Source organism: Xenopus tropicalis, chromosome 5 (genome assembly GCF_000004195.4).
Source record: "Xenopus tropicalis strain Nigerian chromosome 5, UCB_Xtro_10.0, whole genome shotgun sequence".
NCBI classification, from domain to species: Eukaryota; Metazoa; Chordata; class Amphibia; order Anura; family Pipidae; genus Xenopus; species Xenopus tropicalis.
In genome coordinates, this window is record NC_030681.2 from 41,488,907 (window position 1) to 41,507,471 (window position 18,565).

General features: G+C 39.0%; 1 protein-coding gene across 2 annotated transcripts in view; it reads left to right on the top strand.

The window, feature by feature from the left end:
• The window catches only part of actn2 (actinin alpha 2), a 37,579-nt gene extending 25,038 nt beyond the window's left edge, over positions 1–12,541 (top strand). The window contains exons 14-21 of one of the 2 annotated variants that reach the window (XM_031901656.1): positions 446–586; positions 1,430–1,612; positions 3,463–3,597; positions 5,575–5,754; positions 6,635–6,781; positions 7,379–7,444; positions 8,599–8,757; positions 10,956–12,541. In XM_031901656.1, coding sequence (XP_031757516.1) covers positions 446–586; positions 1,430–1,612; positions 3,463–3,597; positions 5,575–5,754; positions 6,635–6,781; positions 7,379–7,444; positions 8,599–8,757; positions 10,956–11,114 — 1,170 coding nt within the window. In that variant the 3' untranslated portion in view covers positions 11,115–12,541. The remainder of the gene's footprint in view (positions 1–445; positions 587–1,429; positions 1,613–3,462; positions 3,598–5,574; positions 5,755–6,634; positions 6,782–7,378; positions 7,445–8,598; positions 8,758–10,955) is intronic. The other variant, NM_001005053.1, reaches the window with a different exon arrangement.
• The last annotated feature ends 6,024 nt before the right edge of the window (positions 12,542–18,565 follow it).

The window sequence follows — 18,565 nt, forward strand, 5'->3', positions numbered from 1 at the left end:
TAGGAAAATGGCTAAATACTGTGTCCACCAAACTTCCAAATTGGTTTCTAATGCTGGTTCCTTCTGCTTTTCTGAATAAGGTGCAAAGTACGGGGCACAAAGACAAAAGGCAACAATGAAATAAACACCTGTCTTGATTTATATGTAACTACAAGGGCTCTTTTTGCATATTGCCCCCTTAAGGTGGCCATACACGGGCAGATCCGCTCGCTTGGCGATGTCGATTTCTGCCCCTACACGGACCGATAAGCTGCCGAGTCGGTCCAAGGGACCGATATCGGCAGCTTCTTTCGGCCCGTGTATAGGGACCTTTACACACAATTTGTTTGCACCTAATGAATTGCAAGTGCAATAAATTGGATCCAATTAGCCCCACTGTGCCTTGTTCTGGATTTGTGTATGAGTATACTCTTCTAACCATTACTTTGTCGCTCTTCATGAACAGCGAACTGAGAAGCTCTTAGAGACAGTTGACCAACTGCATTTAGAATTCATTAAGAGAGCTGGACCTTTTAACATCTGGATGGAGGGAGCGATGGAAGATCTACAGGACATGTTCATTGTGCACAATGTGGAAGAAATTCAGGTGCTTTGGCTTTTAATAATGAATATTATAATAAATGTAGCCACAAATAGATTTCTTATAAATGTAACAAGAAATACCCTAAACTTCAGAGCAGAAAACTCTATTGTGTGTGCACTTCCCTTTCACTGCATTCCCTGTTTCCTTTATGTGAGTGTAGCCATTCTATAGCCACAGGCATCCATGGGACAAGATTTCCCACAAATCACAATAAATCTAGAGATTTTGCATCTTTGCAATTGAATCTGTTCCTTTGAGACACTTCATATTCTATTTGTTCTGCCTCAGTCAGAACCAACATCTCGTCAACAGTCATAGTTAAATTAGGCAAAGACTTTCAGGCATCAGTGTAGAACATGTAAACGTCCCTTTGAGATAAAGAGTAGGTGATATAGGTTTGCTACATGAGTGCTTATACCCTGAGTTATCTAGACTTATCTATACTCCAAGCCAGATGGGGCTACTGTAGTTTTTTCCATAGAGAGACAGTGACAAAAGTACCCGAAAAATACTTCCTTGTGAATATAACTTTGCAGAAATAAACAATTAGATTACTTAAATATAATCCTGCATTGTTCTCTGGTGTACTGACAGCAGTTTTAGTAAAGTTCAAGATATGTATAACATACCTGTATCAGTGTCCATATAAAATCACTTGGCCTTCAGGCTTGTGCCTTAATATGGTCATGGAACTTCACTGTGAGCTCTAACATCCTTATTTTTTAAACAGGGGGTACATTATTTCCTATATAAATGCATCTATTTTATACAGTATGAAAAGACAATACAATGACTTCCCTTTTTAACCATCCAGCATTTGTTGTTTGTCTATTTTTTTGTTTTTAGAAATTGATCACAGCCCATGAACAATTTAAAGCCACACTGCCCGAAGCAGACAGTGAACGACAGGCTATACTGGGCATCCAAAATGAAGTGGAAAAAGTGATTCAGAGCTATAACATAAAGATATCTTCTCACAATCCTTACAGCTCCATCACACTGGATGAGATTCGTACCAAGTGGGAAAAGGTACACATGGACTCCATGCCCCTTACCATCAGGTTACGGTCTATGGCAGCTAAGCTTTTGAGACCCCGGTTGCTGTTGAATTACAGCTTCCATTGCTTTTCAGCTAACACAAGGGTGCAGGATTTCTGCATCAGCTATCACCAGAATGAAAACAGATACAGCAATGTAAATCTGATATCTTCCGAGAAATCAGTGCATTAATGCTGATCAGTTAGGTTCTGGCAAAAAGTTGCCCTTGGTAATTTTAAGATCCCAGATGTTTTTTCTTTTCCAGAAATTTGTCTCTTCTAGTGCAGAGAACACACTCTGCTCTAGCAATGTATCTCCCACCCTCGCTCCAGTCAGAACACAGAAAGGGTAAGCATGGGGTGCAGGGCTGCCATCAGAAACCTTGGGGCCCCGCACAAGTTATTTATATGGGGTTCCCTATGAACACAAGTGCGCAGTACCAACATATAAACAGCTGATGTTACTCTGTAATAAGCAGTTCATATAAAGAGTTCCGCTAATTAATGTGCTATAATAATAATAATTCAGTTTATTGGGGGTCAGTGGAGTTTGCTCTAAGTTTAACCCCTTCCCTCCTAGCTCCCCTGCTCTGTACTGTCATTGCTTGATATGGAAGTTACGGAAGTCTTTGCATAAGTTAGGTAAACTGCATAAATTTAATGGCTCAATGATATGCTGTGGGGCCCAATAACTAGTCAGTACTAGTTCATGAAAATAGTAAAAATAATGTGATAATAAGTCAGTATTTTGATTGGGGGGGTCAGTAGAGTTAATACATAAGTTATAAATTAAGTTATAAGTTTCTTTGAAAGTAACATAATTTTTTGCATAAGTTATGTAAATTGCTTGAGCATCCAGTGATGTTGCTGTGGGCAAAAACTATTGTAGAAATCCAAAAAATAGGGAAAAAAAGCTTCAGCAGGTTTGCTGCAAAACATTTATTATGGGTAGTGGTAACACGTGTTTTCTACAATAGTTTTTGACCTTGTATTTGGTTGCAGCACAGAGCAACAACTAGGAACTAAAGTTTTTTTTCGCAAGTATTTTATACAAAGTTCACCAACAATTTTCTATTTTTGAAGGTCAAAAACTACTCTTTTTTTCTAAAAAATCTAAGCCCCCATTTGCAATGGCATGGGATATCATGGAGCCCCTTTTGCAGTGTTATTTTATGTTACAATATATCATACATTTGAACATAGAATGCAACAAAACTTGGAGGGAAGGTCCTCTCATCAGGTAGGGCATTGGCTATTTTTGGTTCACGAAGTATTGCCCCCAATCAGACTCTGGCATTCCACTGGGAAACATCACATACAACAAAGTAAATGTACCTATGGGTGCTGAGCTTGAATCTGCCATTAAATCCCAGGCTGATCAATGAGAATGCCACATTCAGTAGTATGGGAGAACTACTCAACAGCACATGGTGGCAAAGGACAAAACATATACCTAGGAGTGCTCCGCTTGAATTTGCTCTCCATCTACCTCAAATTCACTGGCTTCCCGATCTGACCAATGAGACTGCCCCATTCCATAACATGAGAGAGATACTCAGCAGGGGAGGTTATTTAAAGATCTGTGAAGAGATCACATTCAGTATGTCCTGGAGAACACCATTATAAGTGATCAGCACAGTTTTACGAAGGACAAATCTACCTGCCTTTTTATACAGTAAATAGAAGTTTAAGCATTGGTATTTCAGTAGATGTTACCTCCTTACATTTTTCCCAGTGGTTTTTATATAAATGATAGACACTTTTGTTTTCTAAAGAAATATTGGTGCCACTGGGACTTTTATCTGGATATTAAAAAATATTTCTGACTTTTATCTGCATTAGGTGAAACAGCTGGTGCCCATAAGAGATCAGACATTACAAGAAGAGTTGGCGCGTCAACAGAATAATGAACGTTTGCGCAGACAGTTTGCTGGACAAGCCAATGTTATAGGCCCTTGGATACAAAAACAGATGGAGGTACAAATCACTAACTTACTGACCCCACTTTTTATTCCTTTGTGTGGATACACAGTAATCATTCACTCATTGCTCAGTTCAGGGGAGGTATATTTGGTTCATGAAAACAGGATCTTGTTGGCCAGGAGAACCTCCAAATACATAACGAATTGTCCCCAAATTCTAAGGGGCTGATTTACTAATCCACGAATCCGAATCCCGAAATGGGAAAAAATCGGATTGGAAACAAACATTTTGCGACTTTTTCATATTTTTTGCAATTTTTTCGTCACCGTCGCAACTTTTTCGTAGCCGTTATGACTTTCATGAATTGTCGCGACTTTTGCATAGCCATTATGACTTTCGTGAATTGTCGCGACTTTTGCATAGCCATTACGACTTTCCCGAATTGTCGCGACTTTTGCATAGCCATTACGACTTTCCCGAATTGTCGCGACTTTTGCATAGCCATTACGACTTTCGTGAATTGTCGCGACTTTTTCGCATTGAGCGCTCGAAAAAATTGCAAAATAACGATCATTACAAAAAAAACGCATTTGGACGCTTTTCGGACGTTTGTGGATTATTAAATGTGCCCCTAAGAGTGCCTTAGAAAATAATCCTTCTCTTTCTGTTAAAGGAGACATATCATATAAAAATTAAGAATGTACCAGTGCATTATACTCCTCTAAATATAGAAGGATTGTGCTTAAAAAAAGTTGTGTTTTGGATTGATTTATTGAGAAATTCCCCCAAAACCCCACTAGTTCTGCCCATCTGTTTCACTTCCTGCTGGCTGAATTCTCTGGATGAACTGGGGAGCCGGCGGCCCTCCATACACTGAACTGTAGGACAGGAACCAATCAGCAGCTAGGCTGACCTGATAGGAAACTGAAGCCTATCTTTACTTGTGGGAGTGCAAGGCTGTGATTGGCTCCCTCTTACTGTGCTTCTGGCAGGCAACATTAGGACACGCCCACCCCTCATTTGAAACAGGGACAGAGACCTGATAGGATCTATAGGGAGCTCCAATAAAGGGGCCATTTTTACAGACAGTATTAGGGGCAGATTTACTAAAACTCCATAATTTTTAAACAAACATTTTTGTTTTCAAATTCAACTAAGCTAATTTTCCTGAATGCCTGATATCTATTAAAAAAATTTGCAAGGAAAGGTCGCTGCAAGAAAAGTCTTATAAAACGCAGCAAATTGTCGCAGCGGAAATCCCGATCTTATCAAATTGTCGCTGCGGAAATTAGAAAAAGTCATGATTTTCAGACAAAACCCAGTCTCGAAAAGAAAGAATTTCAAGGAAAGGGAAGGGACCTTTGCCATTAACTTCTACATGAACACGGAAAGTTTAATGGAGAAGGAAAGCTAAAAATCACTGAGGGATGCCAAACGTTAGGCACCCCCCGGTAATTGTAATGGCTTACCTTTTCCCCAGGTTGGTGCTCCTGTTAGGAGAAAACTGCGCCAGCCCGGGGGTACCTGCAGTGAGTGTTACATCTTCCTTCTTTCTTCTGAATCCCGGGGCCGGCGCATGTGCAATAGAATGAAACAACAACTTTTTTTGTTAAAGGTTGGCTTTTCACTCTACTGCGCATGTGCAAGCGTATGAAGAAGGAAGAAAGAAGAGGAAACACTCGCTCACAGGTACCCCAGGCTGGTGCGGTTTTCTTTTCACAGGATGCAGGATGAATGCAGCATCTAAGTTAGGAACATTGCTGAAGCTGGTAGTGGATATTGTCTGGATAAATATTGCCCATCCCTCTTTAGTAGAAGGAAGTTGGTTTCCCCTGCTGTTTGAATCATCTGGAGGTATTGTTCTTTGAGGGCAGGGTTGGCTTAATAGACAAGTGCCCTTTTTAACTTACATGTATGTAAGTCTAATAGGTTGTGATGTTCTGGAAACATCTCTGGTGCAATGTGTGGTGGCATGGCTGGTGCTGATTTATCACTGCTTGCCTTGTTTGTAACAACATATGTCTTGCCCAGGAAATTGGACGCAGCTGCATTGACTTTACAGGCACCCTGGAAGATCAGATGAACAGTCTGAAGATGCTTGAACACAACATTGTAAATTACAAGCACAATGTAGACAAGCTGGAAGGTGATCACCAGATGATCCAGGAATCCCTCATATTTGATAACAAGCACACCAATTATTCCATGGAGGTATTTGTAGCTGCAGTTCACTGAAAATAGTGTTTTCTGGTGATTTTGATGTTTTGTACTTCTTTATAACAACCAGAAAAGAACATAGAAATAAAGACAGAAGGCAAAAAAGAAAGGGATTTATGGATAGAAAATAGATTAGGGAGTTAGACAATCCTCGATATTTCTTTTTCCTCAATATATTATATATTGCAACTAGTTCATGTTCAATAATAGCCCTTACTAAAATGTATTCTTGGTAAAAAGTGAGAAGTTTTCTATTTTGTATATGTCTATTTATAACATTAGAAAGCATTTTCAATAAAGGACTGCCAAAACATAAGGTATTTGTGGTAGTATCAAAAGTAGTTGGAGAAAATTAGCTTGGGGATATGTGAAAATTAGCAGAGGGGGTATAAGAAGCATAATTTTGGGTTAAATAGGTTCTGTGTATTGTCAGTAATGGATTGATTGATGGATTGGGTGACAATTGCTGCAACAAATGGTTGGAGCAATATATATTCATATTTGGACAGAAGCTTTATAGTAAATACAAACTCCCCCAGGGCTTGACTGTGTGTGGGTTGGGGGAGCCGCAAATATCTAGATTCTTTTTGAATGTCTGTATAAAAGTGTAGTTCCAGGAAGTGGCTTTATCTAGATTCCTAGATTTGTGAAATATTTAAGTATTCATCAATAACCCATAATAATTTCATGTTGGAAAATGGCAGTGTCATTCTGCTGCATCTTTCTTCTTCTGTGGTAAATCTGTACATATATATATATGCCATGGAGCAAACTAAAGCCCTAATGCAATTGCAGTCATACTGTAAATCTCAGAATCATTGTAACTACTTAGTGTTTTGGTAACATGGATCCCTTGTTCCTTGTTTTCTTGCAGCACATCCGTGTGGGCTGGGAGCTAATGCTAACTACAGTAGCTAGAACCATCAACGAGGTTGAAACCCAGATCCTTACACGTGATGCTAAAGGTATCACCCAGGAGCAAATCAATGTATTCCGGTCTTCATTTAACCACTTTGACAAGGTAAACTTTATCGCTGGATTTATTTTAAAGCAGACGCTTTAGTGCAATTTCAGATGAATATTGCCATGGTTTATTTCCCAATAATTGCGCGATGCATCAAAACAAGCGCAGTTGCATGTGTATGTGGTACTAAATTGAATGTAGGGTTAGCACCTTTTTTTGCTACTGATACAGGCCTTTAGATTGAGGGAGGGCAGATGGTAGATGGTAGGAGCAGTTTGAACTGTTTTCTTCACATATTACTTATAATCGACACCACTTCATCCATGGAAATAGAAATAGTGATGCAAGAAAATATGTTGCAGAAATGTTGACAAGGCCATCTCCAGGAATATATGACAATAGTGTTTTGCTTACCATGTTGCCTCTGCTTAGTGGTCCCCACTTCTTTTTCTGTATACAAAGTTATTCCGTTGCAGTTCGATATCATTTCCCATCAGTGATACTTTTTTATATAGTTTTATGCTTATTTTTTGGTCTTTTTCTCAAGTCTAATGTTTAATAATACTGGGTACAGGAAATTGTAAATGGTGTGTTTTTCTCGACACATTCTAACAGTTTAATTCTTCTTTTCATATATACAAATTGTCTTGACAGAAGAAGAATGGACTGATGGAACATGATGACTTCAGAGCGTGTTTAATTTCAATGGGTTATGATCTGGTAAGAACTCCAAGCACACTGAAGTATATTAGAACTAGAACACGTGGCCATAACATTAATTTACAGGGCGACTCTTGCCAAGAAGCAAGGTAAGAGAACTTGCCTTAGGTGGCAGTGAGTGGCCACTTACCAAGGGTGGCAAAAAGCCATCTCTGGTAACTTTAAGAGCTGAATTTCCATTTTTCAACATGGAAATTTGGCTCTGCTAGTGCAGAGAGAGCAACAGTCACCCCTCTGCACCAGTGATGCGGCCCCTCTTGACCCGCTCTGACACTAAAAAGTTCGGAGCAGTTAGGGGGCAACATCAGGTGGCAGCAGCTCCCGAAAGGCCTATGCTCTTTTATTTACAAAAAGTAGGTTTGCAAAAATCAAATATAAATTGGGTTAACAAAAGAGGCTTTTTTTAATCAAAATTCAAATATGTGAGTTTTTTCAATTTGAATAAACTTGAAATTTTTGCTTACTCGAATGTTTGCTTATTTATTAAAAAATCGAAATCTAAACAAATCTAGAAAACTTGATCCAATTAAACCATAAAACACATTGAATGCATCCAAGTTGTATTTTACTCATCATTTTCAATGGGTCTACAAACTCTCAAAAAAATTTGAAAAAATCAAATTGAAAAAAAACTTAAACTAAGACAACTCCCGTTGATTTCTCTATTAACTCACAAGCTTTCAGATACTGAAGTTTTTCGAATTCAAAGTTTTAGTGCCAAAAATTTTGATACTTATATATCGATAATTTTTGATATTTATATTAAATATTTGAATTTGAACATTGATCAGTCAGCTCCTTAATTTCAGGGAAGCAAATTTTAGCACCATTACTTCAATGGGTACTGTACCATGTATTCCCATGGGGAAAAATGCGAAAAGCATTAAGGCCCACTAAATCTGGCTTAATATAGATGTAAAAAGGTTAATAAGAATGTAGTATTTAAAAATGACTACAAATAGGGACCTTAACCCAAAAATCTCTGGGTCAGGGTAAAGAGGAGGGGAGATTAACTGAATAATAATTACTTGATTCCTTATTTTTATTTTTCTGCACTTTAAACAATACAACTTACTTTGTACAGTACATGATCTATTTTGCTTGGAAAAGGAGACACTGAATTAATCTGCAAAATTTCCTATTTTATTTTAAAGGGAGAAGCAGAATTTGCTCGGATTATGGCACTTGTGGATCCCAGTGGAATAGGAACCATCTCTTTTCAGTCTTTTATTGATTTCATGACCAGGGAGACTGCAGAAACGGACACCTCCGAGCAGGTTATTGCTGCCTTCAGGATCCTTGCTGCTGACAAGGTTAGTCATATAAAGGAATACTGCGGGACATGGAAATGTACAACTCAGTTGCATACGGTATTTTGAAATGACAAGATGAAAGAATGGGAGCATGATAGATCTGTTGCTAAAGAGAAATACAAAGTAACTGCACTGGCCATTAACTTACACAGGAAACCACTGCTTTACACAAGCTTTAGTTGATTGGCTTCACTCTAGCCACTTGTCAGGCTCACTATCTGTCCTATATGTCTTTCATGCAAAGCTTCTACATATTTGTTCTTAAAACTTAAACCCTAACACAGCTTTTTATAACTTGGTCTGCGTAATGGTCCTCTGCTTTTGAGCCGCTGTCTGCACTTGTATTTCTGTGCTGCACTGTTTCTCAGAGAGCCATATTTGGGGGCTTTTTGTATACTCTTTGATGTGATTAGGCAGGCACTCCAGAAATCCAGTAATGTAGAATAGAAGCTCAAATGCTTAAGGTAAAATCAAAAGTATTTTATTGAAGAATACACATAAATTCTAAGCCTTACGCATTTCGGGAGGTACGAATGCTGAGACCCCTATGCTGAGGTTCTGGGGCATAAGCACCTGGACCAGATCTATACAAGGGTAAGCTTTCTTTCTACTTAGATTTATGTATCTTTTCAAGAAGATTTGTATTTGGGCTTTTTGCATACACAGTGTATTGGGTGGCACAAAATTAATCTTCTGTGCAAAATTATTTGTGCCAGTACAAAATAAATCCTGTGAACAGACTAGGAGGTGTGTGTATATATATATATATATATATATATATATATATATATATATATATATATATATATATATATTAATGAGTGAAACCAGAGCTTGACATTCCACCAATATCTATCTCATCTTTGGTAAAAACAAAAAGTCATGTTTTAACTTTTAAACCAGAGTCAGGGTTAGAACCCTTCTCCTCAATGTTCCAAATGAGTGGTGACTTGATTTCTGGTTCAATGTTGAAACCAGTTTAGACATTTATTGCTGTCGGCAGGAGCAGCCTCTACAAAATATATGTGCTGTTGAGATTTTTAATTTTCCTCCCTGCATCTCTCAGGAAAGATATGTGCGATATGTATAAACTCAGATTGGGAGCCACCCTATTTTACCCCTCCCTCAACCACAAAAGCCAAGTCACTTGATCCCTGAACCTTGTACCTGACTTCTTGTTTACCTCTTCCACTGAAAATATCCCAATATACCTAAAAAACAAGCTTTGAGTGTAAGTGGAAGTGTTGCTGAGGTGGAATGTGGCTTGATGAGGATGGAACGGGGCACTTTGCACGCTGTGCTTTAGCATTCCCAAACAGCTACAGGCCTCCATTCTGAATGCAAGAAGAGAGATCATATCAGGATCTGAGAGAGCATAGCAGGATCTGAGAGAGCATAGCAGGATCTGAGAGAGCATAGCAGGATCCGAGAGAGCATATCAGGATCCGAGAGAGCATAGCAGGATCCGAGAGAGCATAGCAGGATCCGAGAGAGCATAGCAGGATCCGAGAGAGCATAGCAGGATTCGAGAGAGCATAGCAGGATCCGAGAGAGCATAGCAGGATCCGAGAGAGCATAGCAGGATCCGAGAGAGCATATGAGGATCCGAGAGAGCATAGCAGGATCCGAGAGAGCATAGAAGGATCCGAGAGAGCAAAGCAGGATCCGAGAGAGCAAAGCAGGATCCGCGAGAGCATAGCAGGATCCGCGAGAGCATAGCAGGATCCGCGAGAGCATAGCAAGATCCTAGAGAGCATAGCGGGATCCGAGAGAGCATAGCGGGATCCGAGAGAGCATAGCGGGATCCGAGAGAGCATAGCGGGATCCGAGAGCATAGCGGGATCTGAGAGAGCATAGCAGGATCTGAGAGAACATAGGGTCTGAGAGAGCATAGCAAGATCTGAGAGAGCATAGGATCTGAGAGAGCATAGCAGGATCTGAGAGAGCATAGGATCTGAGTGAGCATAGCAAGATCTGAGAGAGCATAGGATCTGAGAGAGCATGGCAGGATCTGAGAGAGTCTAGGGCTCTGCTGTAATTCTACAGAGAAAGTTTCTGCCCCTTCTTAACTGTTTTTCTGCAGTGTGTGGGGATGTACAGTGCAGCCAAAGCTTTCAAACTTGACGTAACATTTCAGAACTCACAATTTCTAATAATATTCTGTAAAATAACTAATTTTGGTTTTTTTTTCTCCCCAGCCCTATATATTACCAGAAGAACTCCGCAGGGAACTCCCTCCGGAACAAGCTCAATACTGCTTATCCAAAATGCCCACTTACACCGGCCCTGGGGCTGTCCCTGGAGCACTTGACTTTACATGTTTTTCCTCAGCGTTATATGGAGAAAGTGATCTGTAGCTGGCCCTTGAGTAACAAAGAATAGAGAATAAAGCTTACAGGCATGCATTGAGCCCTGCCTGACATGTGCTTTACAAATATTAGAACTTAGAGGTGCTGTGACACAATCATTCTTTGATTAAATTTATATCTAAAGCAATCACTATCTAAAGAAGTACTTTTGTTTTTATTTATGGTTTTCTTTTCCATAGAAAGAATTGCTAAAATTAAAATTTAAAACTTTTGTTGATGTTTTCTGTCTTACTGTCTATCCAGGTGAAGTTTTAATATGCATAATAAAGGCACCACAGCCAACCATGGGTAATCTTGTACCATATCTCCTTAGGTTACACACAAAACTAGATGAGGCTTTGGGCACAATACAGGCCCTGTGTGTTCGCTCTCAGTCCTGACCTGATGTTCAAAGTTGAAACCAGTTAAAACGTTTATTGCTATGGCCAGGAGCAGGGGTGCAAGTGCTTCCTAGATGAGCACTAAGGGCACACACTTGCAACCCCCAGGGCCTATTACGTTATAGGTTTCTGTACCAGCCCAAGGTGACCACATCCTTTTAGCAGGGAAGATCTGTGCCTCAAAAACCCTCCCAGTAGCCCCCCATCTTCTCTTCTGCTGATTCACTGCCCATGCTCTGTGCTGCTGAGCTTAGGGACCGACACACAAAATATGTTTATAGAGAATATAAAAGTTACAATATAAGGCTGATAAGTAATTAATTTGGAGTCTCATTAAATGGCATGAAAACCAGTGCAATTTGTATTACAATTAAATAATCAGCCCTGTAGCATCAGCTTATATTACAGGCCGTCATTTTCTGTTTGATAATTCATGATATCCCCTCAGCTTATCACCAGCTGCTCAGAGAACACTGAGCATGATTAGTGTTACTGACACTTCTAACAAAAGAAGTTTATCAACAATGGTCTGAATTATTACTGGTATACAGATGATGACACAGTAAGTTTCGTAAATAAAAAATGGCATTTGTGCACACATTAGCAGAAGTTGCTACTGGACACTGCTACAGATACAGCTTTCTCTTGCAGTAACAGGCAGCATGTGTTCTAAATGTATTGAGCTCTATTAGAGTACTTGCTAAAAAATCCTGGGGTTTTTGTTCCTTTACACCAAAATCCTAGTCAGAAGCCTTAGAAGTAGAAGCCTTCGGAGACCCCCCCTCCAGGTGGTGGTATATTGTATCGCCCATGCAGAGAGAAGGGTGCATAGATAATGATTTATGTTACACTACTGAAATGCAAGAGTGGATGCAATCAACACAGTAGATTATGGTTATGAAAAAGGAGCCATCTCTGTTGTACATCAGCATCTCCATCCTTAGAGAACGCATATTGACTTAGTACATGCTTGTTGCAGTGTTTTCTGGGACTCCATGGGGATCATATTGATTTAATAAAGTTCCCTTCTTGAAAGCTTTGTTTTGTTTTGTTATTAGTAGAAATTTATGGATCCTCTGGGGTTCAAAGTAGGTAGAAAATGACTGGCCCATGTTGGTAATCACCAACACTTTTTCAGTAACACTTCTGCACTCAATGGCCATATCATAGCACATTACAGCATCATAGTCCAAACAGTGGCGCTTTCTGTAGGCAGGCAATTTTGCCTTCAGTTCCTGACACACCAGGCCCTCCTTAATGTTTGGGACAAAGACACATTTTTCTTTGATTTACCCCCCTGCTCCTCAGTGTAAAATTGTAAAAATCAAACAATTCAGACATGATTAAAGGGGGATTTTATGGGGTTTTTTTTACCTGTTTTAACAAAGATTCCCCTGGAATTTTGGCAACCTCATTTGCTAGATTGACCAATTTCCTTGTAAGAAATCCGTGTGCTGTCCTTAAACGAAGACAAGGTCCAACATCCCACAAAGGGACTAATATCTTGCTGCGTAGCTGCACGGCCTGTAACTCAAAGTAGGCAGTTTATATGTTGAAATGCCTTTGTGGCATTAAACATAAAAATGATATAAATATTTTTAAAAAGGATACACCCTCCACTTCTATTTAAATAAGCATAATGTATGCCAACTGAAATGGCTGGTTTTAGAGGTGGCGGAGAGACTTTAAAGAGGTGGTGACATTTACTGCAAAAGAAGACATTGTGGGTAAAAAAAACTCAATAGCCTATACCCATCAGGTATGAACAGTCAGTGGAGCATAGCATGCTTTCTTTATCATGAGTGATCTTGGGCTTTTTATATGTTCTATTGTTCATCTATAATTTACCCATTTTCATGATTTCATTTCCAGCGAGAATTATAGTTGCTGCCCTAGAATCGAATAATATAGCGAATTCTACATTGTTTGAGCTTCATAATTGTTAGAGTAATTGGGCAGGTTGCTTTATAGTATTGTTTCTTTTTTGAGCCAAATGTTCACCTCATGTATTATGAGTACAGTTTCCAGTTTATGGACTCCATGTAGGATGTATGCAATACAAGTGGATATTATATGGACTTATCTTTCACTTGGACTATGAATTGGACTTGTATACACTATGGACTATGTATTTAACTTACAGCCTATACACATGTACACTAGAGGTTAGGCAAACAAGCCCCATTGCAATTATTTCATTATTCAATTAAACTATAACCAATCACGGGGGTTGGTTTGTATGGATATAACTACCTGCTGTAAACACTGTTTAACACTTGATAAAGAAACATTGCTTGAAACATGTTGTGAATAAACTATGCAGCATCTGCGTTTTTTGAGCCTGTTTTCCACAATTTTTTGGTTTTCATTATCACTTTTCTAAGCACGAATTGTTATTTGGTATTGTTATTTTAAGTTTTAGTTATCTATATTTTCATTTTGACTGGTTTTTTTTTAATGCCTAATTATAGTATGGATTTTCCTTTGTGGCTATTTACTTAATTATCGATACTTTTACAATAAAAGGTAGAGCTGAGCTTTGGTGGTTTTTCATATACAATAGTTGAGTTTTGGCTATGCTTTATATCTAGGGGCACATTTACTAAAATGCGTTTTTTTCTGGCCTTGAAACACGATATGGTATAAATTCAAAGTAACCATGATAATTTCTTAAGTTCTAAAATGTCTCAACAATGCTTTTATCATTCATACGAAAATATCACAATTGCGTTCCGGAAGTCACAAAATTTTCGGGCAGAAAAGTTCGTAAACACCACGAAAACAGTTCTGGCTTTGGAAACCTTCCATAGGACTCAATGGCACTCGACAAATCAAACCTGCCAAAAAGATAGATGAAATGAATTGACACATTAATCACCATCAATTTTTGATTTCTTTTGTCCTCCAGTTCATCAGTGTTCAACTGGCTTATCTCTTCAGTCACCATGGGCAAAGATAAGTTTATTGGGCAGGTTTTTTTTCATGCCAGAGACAAGAGAAGCAGTAATAGCCTTTCCTAGCCCTTGATCCTCTAACTCTCCCCTGCTGCTCAACCGCCTGTATAAACCTCTCAAAGTAATCCTCAACTAGGAGGGAGAGCAAGGAGATAAGGACATACAAGGGTTAACAAGAATCACAAGGAGCGCAAAGGGCTGACAGACAGTACAAGAGATGCAGGAAGTTATACTGATATAACTGAATCCAGAGTCACCAGTCCACAAATGGGCAATGCCATAATGTGTAATGGGTCGTGAACGGCTTTCACACTAAAATCACAAAAGTGAGAAGGACATACAAGGGTTAACAAGAAGTACAAGGAGTGCAAAGGGCCGACAGGAGACAGTACAATAGATTCAAGAAGTTATAGTGATATTAGTGAATCCACAGTCACCAGTCCACAAATAGGCAATGCCATAATGTGTAATGGGTTGTGAATGGCTTTCACACTAAAATCACAAAAAGTGAGAAGGACATACAAGGGTTAACAAGAAGCACAGGGAGCACAAAGGGCCAACAGGAGACAGTACAAAACATGCAGGAAGTAATAGTGATATTAGTGAATCCGGAGTCACCAGTCCACATATGGGAAATGCCATAATGTATAATGGGTTGTGAACAACTTTCACACAAAAATCAAAAAGTGAGAAGGACAGACAAGGGTTAACAAAAGTACAAGGAGCGCAGAGGGCTGACAGGAGACAGTACAAGACACGCAGTAAGTTATAGCGATTTTAGTGAATCAACAGTCCACAAATGGGCAATGCCATAATGTGCAAAGGGTCGTGAACGACTTTCACGCTAAAATCACAAAGGCGAGAAAGACATACAAGGGTTAACAAGAAGCACAGGGAGCACGAAGACTGTACCATTGACCTTTCAGACTGGTGGGGAATGAAATCTTCCATGCAGAGCTTTGCAGTTCATCCTGGCTCATGGGAGATGACATGTTTACTGAACTGCAATCAATAAATTATGGATTTTATTTTCTAACTTAATTTACAAATTGTACATTCCTTTTATTCATTTAGTGACCAGAGCTCACAAGCACATTCACGCTGTTCCTTCTAGCACGTTCTGTCTCTCTCAGCTGTTCCACATTGTCCATTTTCCAGAATCTAAACAGCTGCTCTTTAAACACTCAGGCGCCTGCTTGGAAACCTCTGTCTCCCTTGTGAATAAGCAGTGGTACAGTCTGCAAAGCAACAGTGCAGGTAGGGGGTCAGGAAAGTGTATTGGTACCGATCTGCCACTAAGCACTTGGCACTGTTTGGGCCTGGCATGGTTGGTTAGGGTAGGGGGTCTATTTATGTATGTATACCCAAAATACATGTGGCATAATAACAATAAAGCCAAAAAATGAAAAGTCACAGCTCTCTATTCATCTAAAGTATATAGGGTTTTAGTGGTGTATTGATGGGTGAAAAAAAGAGTTCAACCTTAATACTTAATACAAATGAACAGAGAACTAGTCAGATCCACCCTTTGATAAATATGCCACAAAAAGACTGAGTGATGTGCAGCTGCGTACCTGCGGAAGGTAATGCCGCCTGTGGTTATGACTATATTCTCTTTTTGTGATTCTTCAGTTTCTTTATTCATTTTTGTTGTATTGTTCTTAATTTGAGTTCATCTCCAGATTTCGATTCAAAGACCAATAGTAACCTGTAATTTCTTGCACACAAATGTTTGTCACATGGTCTATATGTATCGTTGTTACTTGCCAGTGTTTGTTTGAAATGTTTACACATTGTAATAAAAACAAAAAATGAAATGTTACCCTTCCTACTTTCTCTATCTCAGCTATTGGGGTACAAACCTAGTACATCTGCATAGACAATGACTTTCAGTATATTAGCTACATGTGTAATAACAGGTCCAGTGCATCCCTGTGGGTCTGTATCCAGGGGAACATCACAAATAGGCAATTTCCTCCCCACTGGGTACAGAACCTCAGGGAGGAATGGATCCAATTAAAGTTGCCATGCAGTAGAAGACACTGGAATGCGCTGTCTAACAACCATGTAATGAAATGCCTTAGATACATACCTTGGACCTCAGTTATATAGTAAAAACCACTGTGCAAAGTTTGGGGACCCTGGTTTTAATAGTGTAAAAGGGGAATTTTCGATTTGTGTATGAAATCAGAAAATTTCTTCTCTATCACAGTGACCTGCTGACAACTGGAAATGGTAGCCCTGAGCCACAAGGCAGCAAGGCCAAACACTGATCATTTTGCACACTTGTAAAGCAGTGTAAATACAGGGACAAATGCATCAAGGATTTCTGCCCCTGCAACAGCCTAGGATCCAGTGGGCAGGAGCAGTGCCCTGATACCAGGGTGAGGGCTGGTTTGGGAAGCAGCTATATTCAATGGCCTGGCACTGGCACGCCTCTGAGTTGGTACAGTTCTAGCACAGCTAAAAGCCCTAAATACATCTTGCCAGTGTGTTTAACCCTTGCTTCAGGACTGCTATGTGATTTGCCCTTTGTGAGCACAGTAACCTGTACTATATCATTTATTATTACAGTGAGGAACATAAGTATTTGCGATTTTGCAAGTTCTCCCACGTAGAAATCATGGAGGGGTCTAAAATTCACAGTGTAGGTGCATTCCCACTGTGAGAGACAGGATTAAAAAAAACTATTCAGGAAATCACATTGTATGATTTTTAAAGAATGTATTTGTATTGCAATGTGAATTTCAAGCCCCTCCATGATTTCTAAGTAGGAGAACTTGCAAAACTGCGAGGTGTTCAAAAACTTATGTTCCTCACTGTAATTAAAAAAAAAAACATTTAAAAAAATGTGGATGATAAGCTTCTACTTAAAAATGTGGAATATGTTATTGGATCTGCCCAGTGGGGGATATATTAATTGGCTCTCAAGACATTTGCAGGGAAAATTATACTTTATTTAATAAGGGAATCCATATATCTGTTTTGGCAGCTTATGCAAGGGAAAATGGCCGAAATGTACACCCACCTGGCAATTTGTCTTTTATAATGTAGCAAAGGCCTGCAACCATGGACATTGCAATCCAAAGGTTTATAAAGATAAATAGCAGGAGCGCATATATGTAAAAAACTAATAGTGCAATACGTTTATAATATGTAATTCCTAAATGAAACCATCAACCAAATAAAAATAAAAAAGTGTGTGGTGCTTTATTATTAATAAGCTGATACACCAAGTGCAGTAATGCAAACAGCTCACCAGATGGCGATAAATAAGGGCCAAATGTATAAGATGTTTCCCAAACCGAGTTGCAGCCATATCCTCAATATAGGCACAAAGAGAGAAAAAACGGCAAATAGTGCAATATTATTTATTACAATATTGCAATCCAAAGGTAAGCGTAATCTGTTTGGGTCAGTTATATTCCACCTAGATTAGTGCTTTTGCTTTCAGCAACCATTGTAAAATCTAGGGACATTTTATGACCATATAAAAGGTTTTACACAGGTCATGGAACTCCGAGGTGACTTCTTATATCCTCATATTTTACAATAGGGGGAACTTTATTTATTATAATATACAAGTTTTAATGAGTCATGTGACAGAAATGACATCACTTAGCTCTGATTATAACTGATGACATCACTAGGCACCATCTATAAGGACATCATTTACAGGGTTTTCATGGCTCTTGTGTATTATATACTACGTTTTATATAGTGGTAATGATGCAACTCATTCATATTCTGATTATTATCCCATGATCATTAAGCACAAAAAAACACACTCAAGGACATGTCAACCCCAAAAAAATGTTTTGCCTAATAAAAGAAAACTTAATTCTAAGCAACTTTCCAATATCAATTTATTAAAAATTATATGTGCTGTAATAGTTATGTGTAAATGTTATTTCTATAGAAAGCAGCATTTGCTGAACTCCTGGTTGTTACTTTTTAAACAATGTTGCAAAGGTCAGTCTCCTCCAGCAATACAGGTCTGTCAGTCTGCTGCCTTGTGTTACATTGTTTCTGCCAGAGCCCCCAGGGCTATGTAGTAATAAGAAAAATGAATGCACGGAAGAATAAATAACACACACACGCAATA